This window comes from Sceloporus occidentalis, unplaced genomic scaffold (assembly GCF_023333645.1).
Source record: "Sceloporus occidentalis isolate IW3139 unplaced genomic scaffold, rSceOcc1.0.p SCAF_301, whole genome shotgun sequence".
NCBI classification, from domain to species: Eukaryota; Metazoa; Chordata; class Lepidosauria; order Squamata; family Phrynosomatidae; genus Sceloporus; species Sceloporus occidentalis.
In genome coordinates, this window is record NW_028317281.1 from 40,645 (window position 1) to 58,159 (window position 17,515).

The following is a 17,515-nucleotide window of genomic DNA, read 5'->3' on the forward strand; positions in this document are numbered from 1 at the left end:
ATTACTATTATTTTGAAACATATACAGCTGTTGCTTTATTTTATCACATTCTCATATACATTGTGAAGGTCTCAATTACAGACATGGCATTTAGTCTATAACAAATGAGTCTATTCACTAAAAAATGATGTGCAGGATAGTTGAGCGGAGGTGCGAGAGACGCACTCACTGGAACAGAGAGAGACAAAGCGAGACACACTCGCTGGCACAGAGAGAGACAGCGAAGCACACTCACTGGCACAGAGAGAGAGTCTGAGACACTCACTGGCACAGAGAGAGAGTCTGAGACACTCACTGACACAGAGAGAGAGAGAGAGAGAGAGAGAGAGACACTCACTGGCACAGAGAGAGAGAGAGAGACACTCACTGGCACAGAGAGAGAGAGAGAGAGAGACACTCACTGGCACAGAGAGAGAGAAACACTCATTGGCACAGAGAGCGAGAGAGAGAGAGAGTCTGAGACACTCATTGGCACAGAGAGAGAGAGAGAGACACTCACTGGCACAGAGAGAGAGAGTCTGAGACACTCACTGGCACAGAGAGAGAGAGTCTGAGACACTCACTGGCACAGAGAGAGAGAGAGAGAGAGAGAGACACTCACTGGCACAGAGAGAGAGAGAGAGAGAGAGAGAGACACTCACTGGCACACAGAGAGAGAGAGAGAGAGAGACACTCACTGGCACAGAGAGAGAGAGAGAGAGACACAGAGAGAGACACTCACTGGCACAGAGAGAGAGAGAGAGAGAGAGAGAGAGACACTCACTGGCACACACAGAGAGAGAGAGAGAGAGAGAGAGAGAGAGAGAGAGACACTCACTGGCACAGAGAGAGAGAGAGACACTCACTGGCACAGAGAGAGAGACACTCACTGGCACAGAGAGATAGACACTCACTGGCACAGAGAGAGAGACACTCACTGGCACAGAGAGAGAGACACTCACTGGCACAGAGACACTCACTGGCACAGAGACACTCACTGGCACAGAGAGAGGACACTCACTGGCACAGAGAGAGGACACTCACTGGCACAGAGAGAGGACACTCACTGGTACAGAGAGAGAGACAGAGAGACACACTGGTACAGAGAGAGACAGAGAGACACACTGGCACAGAGAGAGACAGAGAGAGAGACAGAGAGACACTGGCACAGAGAGAGACAGAGGGACACTGGCACAGAGAGACACTGGCACAGAGAGAGACAGAGAGACACTGGCACAGAGAGAGACAGAGAGACACTGGCACAGAGAGAGACAGAGAGACACTGGCACAGAGAGAGACACACACTCACTGACACAGAGACACACACACTCACACACAATCACTGGCACAGAGAGAGACACAATCACTGACACAGAGAGAGACACACACTCACACACAATCACTGGCACAGAGAGAGACACAATCACTGGCACAGAGAGAGACACAATCACTGGCACAGAGAGAGACACAATCACTGGCACAGAGAGAGAGACACACAATCACTGGCACAGAGAGAGAGACACACAACCACTGGCACAGAGAGAGAGGGACACAATCACTGGCACAGAGAGAGAGAGACACAATCACTGGCACAGAGAGAGAGAGAGAGAGAGACACAATCACTGGCACAGAGAGAGAGAGACACACAATCACTGGCACAGAGAGAGAGACACACAATCACTGGCACAGAGAGAGAGACACAATCACCGGGAGAGAGAGAGAGAGAGAGAGAGCGAGACTCACTGTGAATTATTTCACAGATTCAAGTTTTCTTCTGCCTCCATAATATTCTGTATTTTCAGGAGTTCTGTTAAAGCTTCATCCTCACATCCCATGTTATTGAAAAAGAAACAGCAGCCCAGCACAGCCCATTTGCACGTCCCGCTCTGCTGCTTCTTCTTCTTCTTCTTCTTCTTCTTCCTGTAGTTCTTTGTACCATGTGACCAAACAGTCACATGGTCTGCTGACATCACCAGAGTCCTTCTACTGGGTAGGAACTAGCCGCTACCATAAAAGAACCACGAACATACATAGAAGATACTCCTGAAGAAGCCACTTTTCCAGGCGAAACGCGTTGAGAAAGAGCTCATTTTATTCATATGGACTTTTATCACTTACTTTTTAAAGATATAGTACCTTTGTTTTAGTACTATTTATTTCATTTTATTGGGGCAGGTGCCCTGAATAAATTTCATTTTTACCTTTATATACACTTTTTTGTATTATTACTCAGCATACACCAATACTTGCAAAGATACCGGGATTTCGGAAGAAGGAGTGGGGAAACATCGCGGAGAGGCATCCAGACTCTACAGGCGCTATACACCCTTGCCAACTATACCTCACACACGGACCCGGAAGTATTGACTGATATAAGGCCTGATCAGCATTTAAACACTGTGAGTGTACTAGCGACTCCATCCTAGACCTCTTGTGTTTACTACTACACTATTATTTTCTTTCTTGTTTTATTTTTGCTCCAATTCTTCGAACCGGTATACACGAGCACCCCCTAGTGGATCCTTTCTAAATAGGTTACTGACAACCTATACTTTATTAATATGTAAATATGTACAGTTTATTATTACTTATTATTTACTCTTTTACTACCTCACTTTAGCTTTGCGAATAACATTAGCACCTTCCTTCCCTTAAATCCCATTTATACGGGCCAATATAGCCCTCACTGGCTTATAACTAACTAGCAGGCATCTGAAGGTATCAGCACTCCACCATACTTTGTATAGTACCCAATACTTCTAATCTAGCAGTTAATATTAAGCAAGTCAAATAATACCTTTCCCTGTTGGAATACCACAAACTGTCATACAGGCAGAGGCGTATCTAAGGTATGACACCTATGGCTCGTTCCATAGGCGCCATTTGAAAGGGAGGCACCAGTGAGCAGCGTATTTTTAGCAACCGCTTGGCGCCCCTCATTCTCCTCCACGAGGCCTCTACCTCCCATCCCTGCTGAGCGCCGGAATATGACATCATATTTCGGTGCTCAGCAGTGGGCACCAGCAGAGGGCACCAGCGAGCGTCTTTTAAACGCTGTCTTTTTTTTTTTTTATGCGGAGGAGAGAGAGGGGCTCCTAGCAACCGCTCGGCGCCCCTCGTTCTCCTCCACGAGGCCTCTGCCTCTGTCGTGGTGCCGGCATTTCATGCTGAGCGCCGGAATATGATGTCATATTTCGGCCCTCAGCAGTGAAGCAGCGGGCACCGCAGCAGAGCAGGAAGACAGAAGCCTCATGCTCCCGTCACTGGACCTAAAAGTGAGAGAACTACAAAGGGGGAGAGGGTAGATAGTGAGTAGGGGGGGAGAGGGGTTAGAAAGTGATAATGGAGGGAGAGGGGGGTAGAAAGTGATAAGGGAGGGAGAGGGGGTAGAAAGTGATAAGGGAAGAAGAGGGGGCAGATAGTGAGAGAGGGAGTAGATATTGAGAAAGAGGGTAGTAGGGAAAGGGGAGGGAGAGGGGTTAGAAAGTGATAAGGGAGGGAGAGGGGTAGATAGTGAGGAAGAGGGTAGTAAGAATATTGAAATAAGCAATGAGTGTGAATTAATGAGGGAGAGCATGAGTTAATATGTGAATGTATTGTCTGGATGAGGGAGAGCATGAGTTAATATGTGGATGAGTTGTCTGAATGAAGGAGAGCATGAGTGTCGGGTTTAGTAGTCGTAACCCAGTATGCAAGGCTGGAGACGTGGGTGAATCAAAAGCGAGGTACCAATAGGAATGAGACGTAGACGAACTCAGGATAAGCAGAGGTCAGTTCAGGCAGCGAAGGTTCAGACACAATAAGGCAAGCGAAGAGTCAATATCCAAGGAAACAATGATAAGGAAGCACTTCCGTATATCCGTAGAGAGCACAGTATATCTGAGCACTGAGTCAACTAAAGGACACAGATCTATAGGAAGGAGGGAGGGATACTCCCTCTGATGTCAAGATTAACCTGATTCCATACACCTGGGAATATTGCCGACTGTGCCTTTAAGAAGAGGATTTGTATGCGCGGGCACCACTAGAGGGCGTGCGAGAGACGGAACGTGTTCTACGTTGGGACGGCCCTGCAGTTGTGTTCCGGCCGTCCTGAAGATCACAGTGCCGGGAAGAAGATCGCGGCACAGTCAACGCTGGGGAGTGAGCGGGTCTGCCACGTTGAACCCCTCTTCGTGCGTTGCCATATCGGCGACGTGGGTCGAAGGAGGACGTGGCATGGGACCAAGGTGAGTACCGCGGTGGGGACCTGACAGTGAGTTAATATGTGGATGAATTGTCTGAATGAGGGAGAGCATGAGTTAATATGTGGATGAGTTGTCTGAATGAGGGAGAGCATGAGTTGTCTGAATGAGGGAGAGCATGAGTTAATGTGTGGATGAATTGTCTGAATGAGGGAGAGCATGAGTTAATGTGTGGATGAATTGTCTGAATGAAAGTGTGAATTAGTGAGTGACTGTAAAAGTGTTTATGTGTATCATAGATGTATAATTGTGGAAGGGCAAAGATGGCACTAGCAGGAGGTTTGAGCCTTGGGGACCAAGATGGCACAGGGAGGGTGTATATGGGACAAATATGGCACAGGCCGGACTATTTGGGGACAAAGTTGACTTGTGCTGGGTTATTTGGGGACAAAGATGGCAAATCTTATGTGTGTTGTCTGGGTGCTGGTCAGGTTCTATGTGGGCAGTGTGGACGCCAGGGCTGACTTTGGGGTGTGCAACCTGTGATCTATGCCTGTAATTTAGGGGGTTTTAAATATACCTTTAATGCCGTGTTTTTATGTGAATTCCAATTGATCTATACCTGCAAAGCTGGGTTTTTGTGTTATTCTGTAGATCCATATCTGCTATGATATGTTTCCATACATTATTTATGTATACCTGCAAATATAGGGTTAATATGTCTTATTCAGTTGATTAATACCTGCAATGCTGTTTCCATGTATTTATTTGATCTATATCTGCAATGTTATGTTTCAGTGCTGAGATCACAAGTGAATGTCAGTTGATCTATACATGCAAAGCTGGGTTTGTGTGTTAATGTGTTGATCTATACCTGCTATCGGCAGCAGGATCTAATATTTATATATATATATATATATATGGACAGCAGGGGCTAATAAAGGGGTTTTAGATATTTGGACATGGGGCGCAATTTCAGTGCTTGCCATAGGCGCTATTTTCAGTAGATACGCCTCTGCGTACAGGTTCATGAAAACCTAGGCAGTCCTAAGGTATATCCAGGCACTGAGCACCCATATAAGTTCAAGGTACTAATTAACCTTACATTGTTCCTTACTTTACATATATTGAATCAACTGCTTTACTAAAGTAAAATATTGCCATTAAGGATATAAGCAAAGCTTCAATAAAATCATAATCAATCAGAGGGAGGTACACCATTGGATGAGACTGATTTATGGTAGGCTACCTTCACAAGGCATTTACCTTTTTATTCTCCTCAGGCTCTCATTCTCATTCAGTCCCCTGAGGAAGGTGCATACCATAACACCGAAATGCGCATCAGGTTTATTGGGGATGGGCACAGTGGCATCTCCTGCTTTCATATTTAGTGGGGGCACAAGGGGAGACAGGGACCAAAGTAGGGGGGGCAATTATAAAACGCTACATATACACTATATATATATATATATATATATATATATATACGTTAGACATCCATTTTTATCTACATAATATGTACTTATCCCTTTGAAGTAAAGACCGTGATTGAAATATGATTTAAAAATAACGGCTGAACTGTTATTTTTAATTCTTTAATATTAGACCCTACATCCAATATATACTAATATTATCCCCTGCTGCCGATATATATTTATTAGCGCCTGTTGCCAATATATATAAATATTAGCCCCTGCAGCCAGTATATATTAATATTAACACCTGCAGCCAATATATATTGATATTAGCCCCTGCTGCTGATATATATTAATATTAGCCCCTGCTTCCAATATATATATATAAGTATTAGCCCCTGCTGCCGATATATATTATTAGCCCCTGCTGCCAATATATATTAATATTAGTCCCTGTTGCCAATCTATTTTATAGTGGAAAAAATTTACCCTACCCAAGCATTTGCTTGGGCCCCGCTTCACGCTCCCTAGCATGCAATCACTCCCTTTGCTACCACACCAAAAAATATTTGCCACACTGACTGCACCGTGACATTCAGAGGTCCTCTCCCCCGTAATCATCCACAGAGTCCTTTTGTACCCTCATTCACTAAACCATACCTCTCTGTTACGTACTCCCTGTAGTTCAGGTATAGGTCAAATAAACAACACATGAAAACAGCACATGCAACTGAATAAGACATAAAAACCCTGTATTTGCAGGTATACATAAATAATGTATGGAAACATAGCATTGCAGGTATAGATCAACATAACACACAAACCCAGCATTGCAGGTATAGATCAACTGGAAGTCACATGTAAACTTAGCACTGAAGGTATAGATCAAATAAACAACACATGGAAACAGCACTCCAGGTATTGATCAACTGAATAAGACATACAAATCCTGTATTTGCAGGTAAACATAAATAATGTATGGAAACATAGCATAGCAGATATGGATCAACAAAATAACACAAAAACCCAGCTTTACAGGTATAGATCAATTGGAATTCACATAAAAAACTCAGCATTAAAGGTATAGATAAAAACCCCTAAATTACAAGATGACAGGTTGTACACCCCAAAGCCAGCCCTGGCATCCACATTGGCCACATAGAACCTGACCAGTACCCAAATTACACACACATAGGATGTGCCATCTTTGTCCCCAAACAGCCCAGCATGAGTCAACATTGTCCCCAAACAGCGCCATCTTTGTCCCATAAACATGCTACCTGTGCCATCTTTGTCCCATAAATACCCTGCATGTGCCATCTTGGCCCTCAGTGCTTAAACACCCAGATTATACCATTTTTGCCTTTTCAGAAATCAATTATACACCTATGATTCACACAAACACTTTAACAGTCACTCACTAATTCACTTTCCCCGCAGAGGAGAGTGAGAGAGGCGCCGACCGGTTGCTGAAAACTTATTCATGACCGACCGCTCGGCGCCTCTCTCTCCTCCGGAGGTAGGGAGGGCCATGGCCCCCTCTGGCGGCCCTGCCGATGCCATCGGGTGGGCACGCTTACTTTTGGATCACGATTTAGCACTTAGCTGCACTGGCCATGTCATGCCAAGGAGGTAGTTAGTTCTTGCTTTTGATATTCAGGGTTTACGATATTCATTTGTACGCTTTAATTGTATTCTTTAATTTAAGAGTTATTCCTCTTTCCAGCACTAGTGCTGAAAGTGCTGCTCTTTTTCCACGTGCGCTGTCCTTGCAAAAGGAAGCCGGAGCTAAGAGAGTGCTATACCTTTTCTATTTTACAAAGAATTCAATATAGACAAATCAAAGGACCAGTGGCGTCGCTACAGGGGGGCAATTGCCCCCCCTAGGTTATTCCTTGCCCCCCCTGTTGCCCCCCCCGCCGAATTTGGAACCACCCAACGGATTGCCCAGGACAGTCCCGCAATGGGAGTGGGGGTAGAAAGTGATAAGGGAGGGAGTGGGGGTAGAAAGTGATAAGGGAGAGAGTGGGGGTAGAAAGTGATAAGGGAGGGAGTGGGGGTACATAGTGAGAAAGAGGGTAGTAAGAATATTGAATTGAAGTAAAGTGTTAATGAGTGAGATGCATTGTCTGAATGAGGGAGAGCATGAGTTAATATGTGGATGAATTGTCTGAATGAGGGAGAGCATGAGTTAATGTGTGGATGAATTGTCGGAATGAGGGAGAGTATGAGTTAATGTGTTTGTGTGTATCATAGATGTATAATTGTGGAAGGGCAAAGATGGCACACAAACACATTAACTCATACTCTCCCTCATTCCGACAATTCATCCACACATGTTTGGTTTGAGCCTTGGGGACCAAGATGGCACAGGCAGGGTGTATATGGGACAAAGATGGCACAGGCCAGGCTGTTTGGGGACAAAGCTGACTTGTGCTGGGTTACTTGGGGACAAAGATGGCAAATCTTATGTGTGTTGTCTGGGTGCTGGTCAGGTTCTATGTGGGCAGTGTGGACGCCAGGGCTGACTTTGGGGTGTGCAACCTGTGATCTATGCCTGTAATTTAGGGGGTTTTAAATATACCTTTAATGCCGAGTTTTTATGTGAATTCCAATTGATCTGTGCAAAACTGGGTTTGTGTGTTATTCTGTAGATCCATATTTGCTATGCTATGTATCCATACATTATTTATGTATACCTGCAAATACATTGTTTGTATGTCTTGTTCAGTTGATTAATACCTGCAATGCTGTTTCCATGTATTTATGTGATCTATACCTGCGATGCTACGTTTCGTATATTTTTTTTGTATACCTGCAAATACAGGATTTGTATGTCTGATTCTGTTTATTTGATATATATACCTTCAGTGCTGAGCTCACAAGTGAATTTCAGTCGATCTATACATCCAAAGCTGGGTTTGTGGGTTAATGTGTTGATCTATACCTGCTATCGGCAGCAGGGACTAATATTTATATATATATAACGGCAACTCGGGCTTATATTAATATATATGGGCAGCAGGGGCTAATAAATATATATATCAGCAGCAGGATCTAATATTTATATATATCGGCAGCAGGGTCTAATATTAGGCCCTGAAATTATGTAGTGGAAAAGTTAAGGTATTGTGTTTACTCTATAATATTTATTTCAAGGATTAGTCATACTAAATTGTGGCTTCCCATGTTAAATGATCAAGTATTGTATTGTCCAATAACAAAAGTATCATTCCATAGCACATTATATATGTTTTTTCGGTGGTATGATTTAATGGTGTAAATTATTAATGCCCCCCCAGTTTTACTGTGGTATCTTGTGTGGCCCCCTATATATTGTTTCTAGAGTCGCCACTGCAAAGGACACACAAAAGGAATGATTCTGATGTGAATAAAGTGGAATGCCTACATAATCAATTAAGCTGGACAGCCAGCAATGATGTATATGATAAGCAGATGTAAATGCAAAAAAGTGGAAAACCTGTAGATTAGTTTATCATAATGAATATGAAAGGAGTATCAGCAGTCCATTTGCAAACATGTTTAGTGGCATTTAGGAAATTGGCACTTAAATGGCAAAGTATTTTGTAGGTACCTAGTAGGTACGAGAGAATACATGATCCTTTCTCATGATCCTCTCTGCTGTGAGGAAATGCATTTTTGGGTATGCAGAAATGCATTATTGAATACATGATTTATTTGTTTAGGAATCATCCACAAAGAAACCTAAGCTACTGCTCACAATTTTGCACTTGTACATGCTAGCTATTTATTGAGTAAATCAAATCACCTGCCTCAAATCCAGGTAATTATGTGCTCTGAATTCCATATCAAGCAATATAATGAAGTGCTCATATGTTGTAGTGTGAGAAAAAAAAAAGTGTGAATCAGTATACTGTATACTTATTCATTTGTTATTCATCAAATATTTTAATATATTATTTTTTTTCTATTGTTTTAGGAAAGTTCACATAACAAAGTCCACCTTACACTGCCTAAATGGGGATTATGAAGTTGAACCAGGCTATGGCCATGAAAGAAATAGTTTCTTGAAAAAACATAACATTGAAACATTTTTTATTGTGCCATCTCATCGAAGGAAGGTATGTTTAATGTATAGAAATTCTTGACCCTTGCACTGCCCATACCCAGGAGGTTCCCCATTTCCCAAACCCGAAATAAAAGACAGACACCAGCAGGATTGGATTTAGAAAAGGCCGAGACATTTATTTAACAAATGTCTCGACATAACTTTATTTAACATCTTATAAATTGTTGTAAAAACACTTTAATAATAAACTTCTGTATAAATAGTATACAGTCTTCTGTACACCTGTGTACAAACAGCTGAGGGTTCCCAACCTAAACACAAAACAATGGCTTCACACTACCCCTTCCGCCGGATACCACAATCGCCCAAGCGACCGCGGGTCGGATAGGGGAGCTCCACCTTAACGCTTTGGTTAATCCTGTACAGGGAGGGCATTAACTCTAAACTCTAACCAAAACCATCAACTTGCCACTCCCCTTATCATTCAAACTTCTCCAGGGAACTCCTCCGCCACAGCAAAGAAAACGGATCCTGCAAAAAGAAAGAGGGAAAGGGGGAAAGAAAAAACACACACAGCTAACACAGAAACACACAGCCAAAAGACAAAAAAGGGGGAGGGCGGGCAGGAAACTGCTCCTGTGGTGTTCAGTAATTGCCCTTTGCAAGTGTGCTTAGAGGGGCTTTATAGCCCCTTCCCCCTACAGTCACGTTCCTTGTGACTTCCCCCTCGTTCCCTGTGCATTCTCACCTCGTGCTAACCCTTGCTGGGTTAACCTTTTCCTGCCCTAATACCATGTGCACCGTCCTGTAGTGCTGGCAGGGTCATGTTCCCCTTACGCCTATGACTCCAGGGTTTCTTTATTGGATGTTTATAAATGAAACTACTGGGGCCACAGCAGTCACAACTGCGACTGGACCCACCTCTCTAGGGGCCCTGGGAGACCCCTGCAACCACTTGTTTCTGTCTCCCTCCGTACCACTTGTTCAGAAAGGGCCATTCCAACCTGGGCCGTTCCTCCAGGAGAGGTAAGGAGGTGCAGGCAGGAGGGAGGGGGTATGTATGTTTGTATGCAAGTGAGCATGGAAACATAAAAACATAGAAAGTGACTGCAGATAAAAACCATTCGGCCCATCTACTCTGCCCAACCTCTGAATGCTTTTCTTAGTCCCTGGCCTTATCTCATATCTAGCTTAGCCTTATGCCTATCCAATGCTTACTTAAACACCTTTACTGTAGTAATCTCTGCCACTTCTGTTGGAAGGGTATGCCATGTATCCATTATGTTTTCAGTAAAGTAATATTTCCTGATATTACTTGAAAAAGTTTTCCCCTCTAGCTTAAGACTTTGTCCTTGTTGTTGCGGTAGTATTTCTTCTTTTAAATAAACTCTCTTACTTTATCATGTTGATTCTCTTTATCTGTTTAAATGTTTCCATCATACCCCCCTGTCTTTCTTCCAGGCTATATATGTTAAGATCCTTTAACCTTTCATGGTAAGTTTTAGCCTGTAATACATGAACCATTTTAGTAGCTATTCTCTTTCCAAAGTATCTATAAACTTTTGCATATATGGTCTCCAATACTGTACACATGACCCTTGCACTGCCCATACCCAGGAGGTTCCCCATTTCTCAAACCCGAAATAAGAGACAGACACCAGCAGGATTGGATTTAGAAAAGGCCGAGACATTTATTTAACAAATGTCTCGACATAACTTTATTTAACATCTTATAAATTATTATAAAACACTTTAATAATAACTTCTGTATAAATACTATACAGTCTTCTGTACACCTGTGTACAAACCGCTGAGGGTTCCCAACCTAAACACCAAACAATGGCTTCACACTACCCCTTCCGCCGGATACCACAATCGCCCAAGCGACCGCGGGTCGGATAGGGGAGCTCCACCTTAACGCTTTGTTTAATCCTGTACAGGGAGGGCATTAACTCTAACCTCTAACCAAAACCATCAACTTGCCACTCCCATTATCATTCAAACTTCTCCAGGGAACTCCTCCGCCACAGCAAAGAAAACGGATCCTGCAAAAAGAAAGAGGGAAAGGGGGAAAGAAAAAACACACAAAGCCAACACAAAAACACAAAGCAAAAGACAAAAAAAGGGAGGGCGGGCGGGAAACTGCTCCTGTGGTGTTCAGTAATTGCCCCTTGCACGTGTGCTTAGAGGGGCTTTATAGCCCTGTCCCCTTCCCCCTACAGTCACGTTCCTTGTGACTTCCCCCACGTTCCCTGTGCATTCTCACCTCGTGCTAACCCTTGCTGAGTTAACCCTTTCCTGCCCTAATACCATGTGCACCGTCCTGTAGTGCTGGCAGGGTCATGTTCCCCTTACGCCTATGACTCCAGGGTTTCTTGACCCTTGCACTGCCCATACCCAGGAGGTTCCCCATTTCTCAAACCCGAAATAAGAGACAGACACCAGCAGGATTGGATTTAGAAAAGGCCGAGACATTTATTTAACAAATGTCTCGACATAACTTTATTTAACATCTTATAAATTATTATAAAACACTTTAATAATAACTTCTGTATAAATACTATACAGTCTTCTGTACACCTGTGTACAAACCGCTGAGGGTTCCCAACCTAAACACCAAACAATGGCTTCACACTACCCCTTCCGCCGGATACCACAATCGCCCAAGCGACCGCGGGTCGGATAGCGGAGCTCCACCTTAACGCTTTGTTTAATCCTGTACAGGGAGGGCATTAACTCTAACCTCTAACCAAAACCATCAACTTGCCACTCCCATTATCATTCAAACTTCTCCAGGGAACTCCTCCGCCACAGGCAATGAGCTTGTATCCCTACTAGCTCTTTGCCCCCGCCACACAGCAAACGCCCTCTCCAATCCTGCCCCAACCTCAAGACACCACAAATCCATACCAACCGCATTCAAATGAACCCCATCCCGGGCAAACAAACCAGCCGGGTCAGATTCGATATCAGAATGCGACACCACCAGGCCACCATGCTGTGCCACAAAATGAGAAACAGCCCGATTAACCCTCCTACGGGCCCTATTGATACCCACAACAGATCTCGCTCCCCGCCAAAACAACCGAGGGGTAATCCCAGACCACACCAAGAGCATCCCAGGAAAACTGTCCCACAAACGTAACAAATCACATTTAATGTCCTTAATCAGCTTCCTGGCCGGCCTGGTACAAAGGTCGTTACCACCAGCATGAAGAACCAAAATGTGCGGGGCACCGTGCCGATGCACCTGAAAATCCACCTCAGAACGCACACCTTCCCACCGCAAGCCCCGAAAACCAAGCCATCTGACCTGTACCAGGTCCGGATCCAGGCCCAAAAGCCGACCGCGAGGACGAACACTGGCCCTACGCGCCGCCCAGTAAACATATGAATGGCCCAGAATCCAGATCAGGCATCCCGAGAAACCTAAAACGAAAAAACACAGGACAAACAGGAAAGAAAAATGACTAACTAGTCACACAAGGTGCGAACGCACGTAAGTCTGAAAACGCCCAGACTCCCACCTCCCAATCCGTCTGATAACATCCTCACCCAGACCCCACCTAGCCGCCTGGGTGGCCGCGCCTATCCGAAAAGAATGGGTCCCAAACTCCCCCGGGTTCAAGGCACACGCCAACAAGCATTTGCGGAAAACCGCCAAAAACTGAAAGCGAGACAGAGAACTCCCATTCACATGCACCAGCAAGGGACCATCCCCAGGCGGCCGCACAGCCAAAAAGGAACGCAAACAACCGACTGGGCAAAGGTCAGACCCCACCAAACCAAACAAACAGACGCGAAATCCCCGTCCCAACTGATCAGTCTTAGAACGACGAACCAAAAGAGAAACAGACCGATCCCTAAGCAAAACATCAGAAAACAGCAACCCCCCAACCGTAGTGGTGCTCGGACTAACCAGCTCACTAATGCGAAAAGCACCAAAAGGCCAAAACAAAACTCAAACGAAAAAGACAAACCTCAAACTCAGAAAAGCAAACCCCAGGCAAACAAACACACAAACGCCCCAGCAAATCAAAAGTGACAGGACGCCGACTATCCACCCGTCTACAACCACGCCGATAGCCCTTCATAGCCTGGGAAACCAAGAACTCCTTAGTCAAATCCACCTCCCCATGCATCTTAAAATAAAAAGCAAGAGCCGCCAGGCGCTTAGTAATGCTCGCCACAGAAACCCCGCGAGAAAATTCCGTGCCCACCACGAACAGCAAAACGGACAGTCTGCCTTCCCGCGAAGCAGGACCACCAACTTCCCGCAAGGACGCCTCCCAGTCCTGCCAGTACCTGGTGTATGCCGACAAGGTGGACGGAGCCAGCGACCGAGCCACCTGACTCAAGACCCATCCTCGACCACGCTCCAAATCCAGGCTGGAACCTCCACCCCCACTGGATCTGCGGCCGGCACCAAATCCCGAAAACGGTCCCAAAGCTGTCGAGACAAAGCATCAGCGACACTGTTACAAGCACCGGCGACATGCACCGCCCTGACCCACAAATTCAATTGCAGACACCGGAAGACTAAATGGCGCAACAACCGAATCACCGGAGGAGAGGAAGAGGACAGATTATTAACTGCAAAGACCACACTCAAATTATCACACCGAAAAGTGATACACTCATCGCGAAACCTGTCACCCCAAACCTCGACACCCACCACAATAGGGAACAACTCTAACAACGTCAAATTCCTAGTGAAGCCCAACTCAAACCAGCCACCCGGCCACGTACCAGCAAACCAAGCCCCTCGAAAGAAACCACCAAAGCCCACAGAGCCGGAAGCATCAGTCCACAAAGACATGTCATCATTAAAGACAGCATCCGCCATCCAATAAGACCTACCATTGTAATGAGAGAGAAACATATCCCAAACCCGGAGATCCTCCTTAAGTTCCCGCGTCAATCGAATGAAGTGATGGGGCGACCGCACCCCGGAGGTCGACATAAACAACCGCCTGCAAAACACCCTACCCATGGGCATAATCCGACAAGCAAAATTCAGTTTGCCCAACAGAGACTGCAACTGCACCAACGTAATCTTAGTGGCAGCACGCGCTCGGGAGACATGAGCCCGCAAATCCATAACCTTATCTAAAGGAATCCTGCATAAAAGCTGCTCGGCATCAATTTCAATCCCCAAAAAACGTATCACAGAACACGGACCCTCAGTCTTGTCTTCGGCCAGCGGCACACCAAAACGCCGCATAACGAAACGCAGAGTTTCCAACAACACCAAACAAACTGACGTACCCCTTGGACCTACACACAAAAAATCATCCAAATAGTGAACAAGTGAATGGACACCCGCAATCCGCTTGATAACCCACTCCAGGAAACAACTAAACGTCTCAAAATGCGCACAGGAAATCGCGCAACCCATGGGCAAACAACGGTCCACATAAAAAGAACCCGCCCAATGGCAACCAAGCAACCGAAAACACTCAGGATGAACAGGTAAGAGTCGAAAGGCAGATTCCACATCAGCCTTGGCCATCAAGGCACCCGGCCCAGCCTCCCGAACCAAACGTATGGCAGCATCAAAAGAAGTATACGAAACCCTACAAAGTTCCCTGTCAATGCCGTCATTCACCGACCTGCCTTTTGGGTAAGACAGGTGATGAATCAAACGGAATTTACCCTCCTCCTTCTTGGGCACCACACCCAGCGGGGAAACCATCAAGTCAGCCAGCGGCAATTCAGAAAAGGGGCCCGCCAGTCGCCCCAATTCCACCTCCTTAGCAATCTTATCCGTGACAACCTGAGGATGCAAAAGTGCAGACTTCAAATTCCTAGCAACAAAACCCCGAGAATCACCAGAAAAAGGGATCCTAAAACCAAACGAAAAACCCTGCTCAAGCAAAACGGCCGCATCCCTATCTGGGTATTCACGAAGCCAAGGAAGCATCGCGTCCACGATCACCGGGGACACCCCCTTTACCAGCAGATCCCGACTTGGGCTGCCTATCCTTCTTATAGCACTTCGAGTAAGGGTGGCTGCCGCTGCATCCGGTACACTCGTGCCGGAATTTGCACGCATTACCCCACAAGCATTGCCCGTCATTAAATTGCCAACAAATGCCCTTTTTGGCAGCGACAGCCCCCGACGCGGAGGCGCCACTCCGAAAGGGCTGGGAACCAGACCTAGAGGGAGTCATCACCTTCAACCACAAAGCTATCTCCTTCTGATCCCAACGCAAAGACGGACGAACAGCCTTCCTCTGACGGAATTGCTCATCATAGCGTAACCAACCAACACCCCCATACGTCCTGTAAGCCTCACCAATACTGTCCTGATAACAAAACAAAGCCGAACAATTTTCCGGCGCCTTTTCACCAATGACGCTAGCCAATATCGCAAAAGCCTGCAACCAATTACTAAAAGTACGCGGGATAAGCCGGTGTCTACGCTTTTCCTCCTTCTCAATCTTCTTAGCATCCTCACCCTTCAACGGCTTATCCAAATTAAAACGCTCTAAAGGAAGCAAGGAGAAAATCTCAACGTATTCACCTTTCCAGATCTTTTCCCTCACATCACTCTTCAGATGGGCCCCCAGCGGCCCTTCATAACAGACATACACCTCGCCCTTCGCAAAATCCGACAAACGCTCCACCTCTGAATCCTTAGCCGCCGACTCAACCGGAACCACGGGAGCAGCAACAGCGGACGTATCCCCCACAGACGCCATAGAACACGCAACTGGAACGGGGGCAGCCGCCACGGGCGGCCCCGAACCCGCCGACGCATCCCAAACCTGAGACGGCAACTGAGGACCAACAGCCCCAGCAGCCCGACCAGACCCACCCTCAAATAACCTAAGAAACTGTCGCAAACCCTCCAACACATCCAACCGAACCTCACTCCTATCACACCCAGCCAACCCCAATACAGAACCAGCACCCACTGTCAACCCCGAAACAGCTTGAGAAGAAAGAGGAAAAAGAGAGGGGGAGAAAACAGGAAACCCCAAAGACTCACCAGGCTGGGGGGCTGTGCCACTGCCTGCCACGGGTCCTGCCGGGGTCACACGTCCAGGAGCACCAGCTGCAGAGCTGGGACCAGCAACAGCATCATCATCCTGACGTCCTCGAGCGGGCAGGGAGCCAGGACCCGCTGTAGAAGAACACTGGTACCGAGATCGGCCACCAGAGGGCGTCCTGCCGACACGAACAGGAGCAGGAGACGCTGAGTCACGAGACATGAGAGGACGAGAAGAAGCAGCTGGAGCCAGCTGCTCACCACGAGCTGCAGGGGGAGGGGGGGAATCCTCCAAGTCAGGCTCATCCAGAGCGCTCCAGGAAGCCGCCACGGACATCACACTGGCAGCAGGAGATGGGGAGCGGGCAGACCGAGGCCCGGAATGCGAACCTCGGGCCCGTGCGGGGCCACCACGCTCCCGTGAAGCCGGCCGTTTACGCGACCGGGCAGCATCCCGGGACCGGCGTGCAGGCTGGGAACTGGGGACGACATCTGCATCAGGGCTGAGGCGCACAGGAGGCCGACGGGCCCTGGAACTCGTCCGCCCACGCTCCACAGGAACCACCGGAGGTGCAGCAGCAGCAGCCACAGCAGCAGCAGGAGGAGGAGGAACCAGATCAGCAAAGCGGTCACGGAGCCACTCCATCCCACGGGTCCTAGCCTCTTCCCTGATGGCTGACAGCAGCTCCTCCATGAAGACCTGCAAGGTAAGAAAGAAAACAAAACGAACACACACAGAGGGAGACAGGAGACAAGAGACTGGAAACTGCTAAACTGCTCCTGTGGTGTTCAGTAATTGCCCCTTGCACGTGTGCTTAGAGGGGCTTTATAGCCCTGTCCCCTTCCCCCTACAGTCACGTTCCTTGTGACTTCCCCCACGTTCCCTGTGCAT

The 17,515-nt window shown here is 46.7% G+C and overlaps 1 protein-coding gene across 1 annotated transcript in view; it reads left to right on the forward strand.

The window, feature by feature from the left end:
- Positions 1 to 17,515, forward strand: part of LOC149275033 (adenylate cyclase type 1-like) — a gene marked incomplete at its 5' end in the record, with an annotated part of 677,365 nt that overhangs the window by 39,773 nt on the left and 620,077 nt on the right. The window contains one exon of the mRNA XM_089504957.1: positions 9,540 to 9,681. Within this exon, the coding sequence (XP_089361083.1) occupies positions 9,540 to 9,681 (142 nt within the window). The remainder of the gene's footprint in view (positions 1 to 9,539; positions 9,682 to 17,515) is intronic.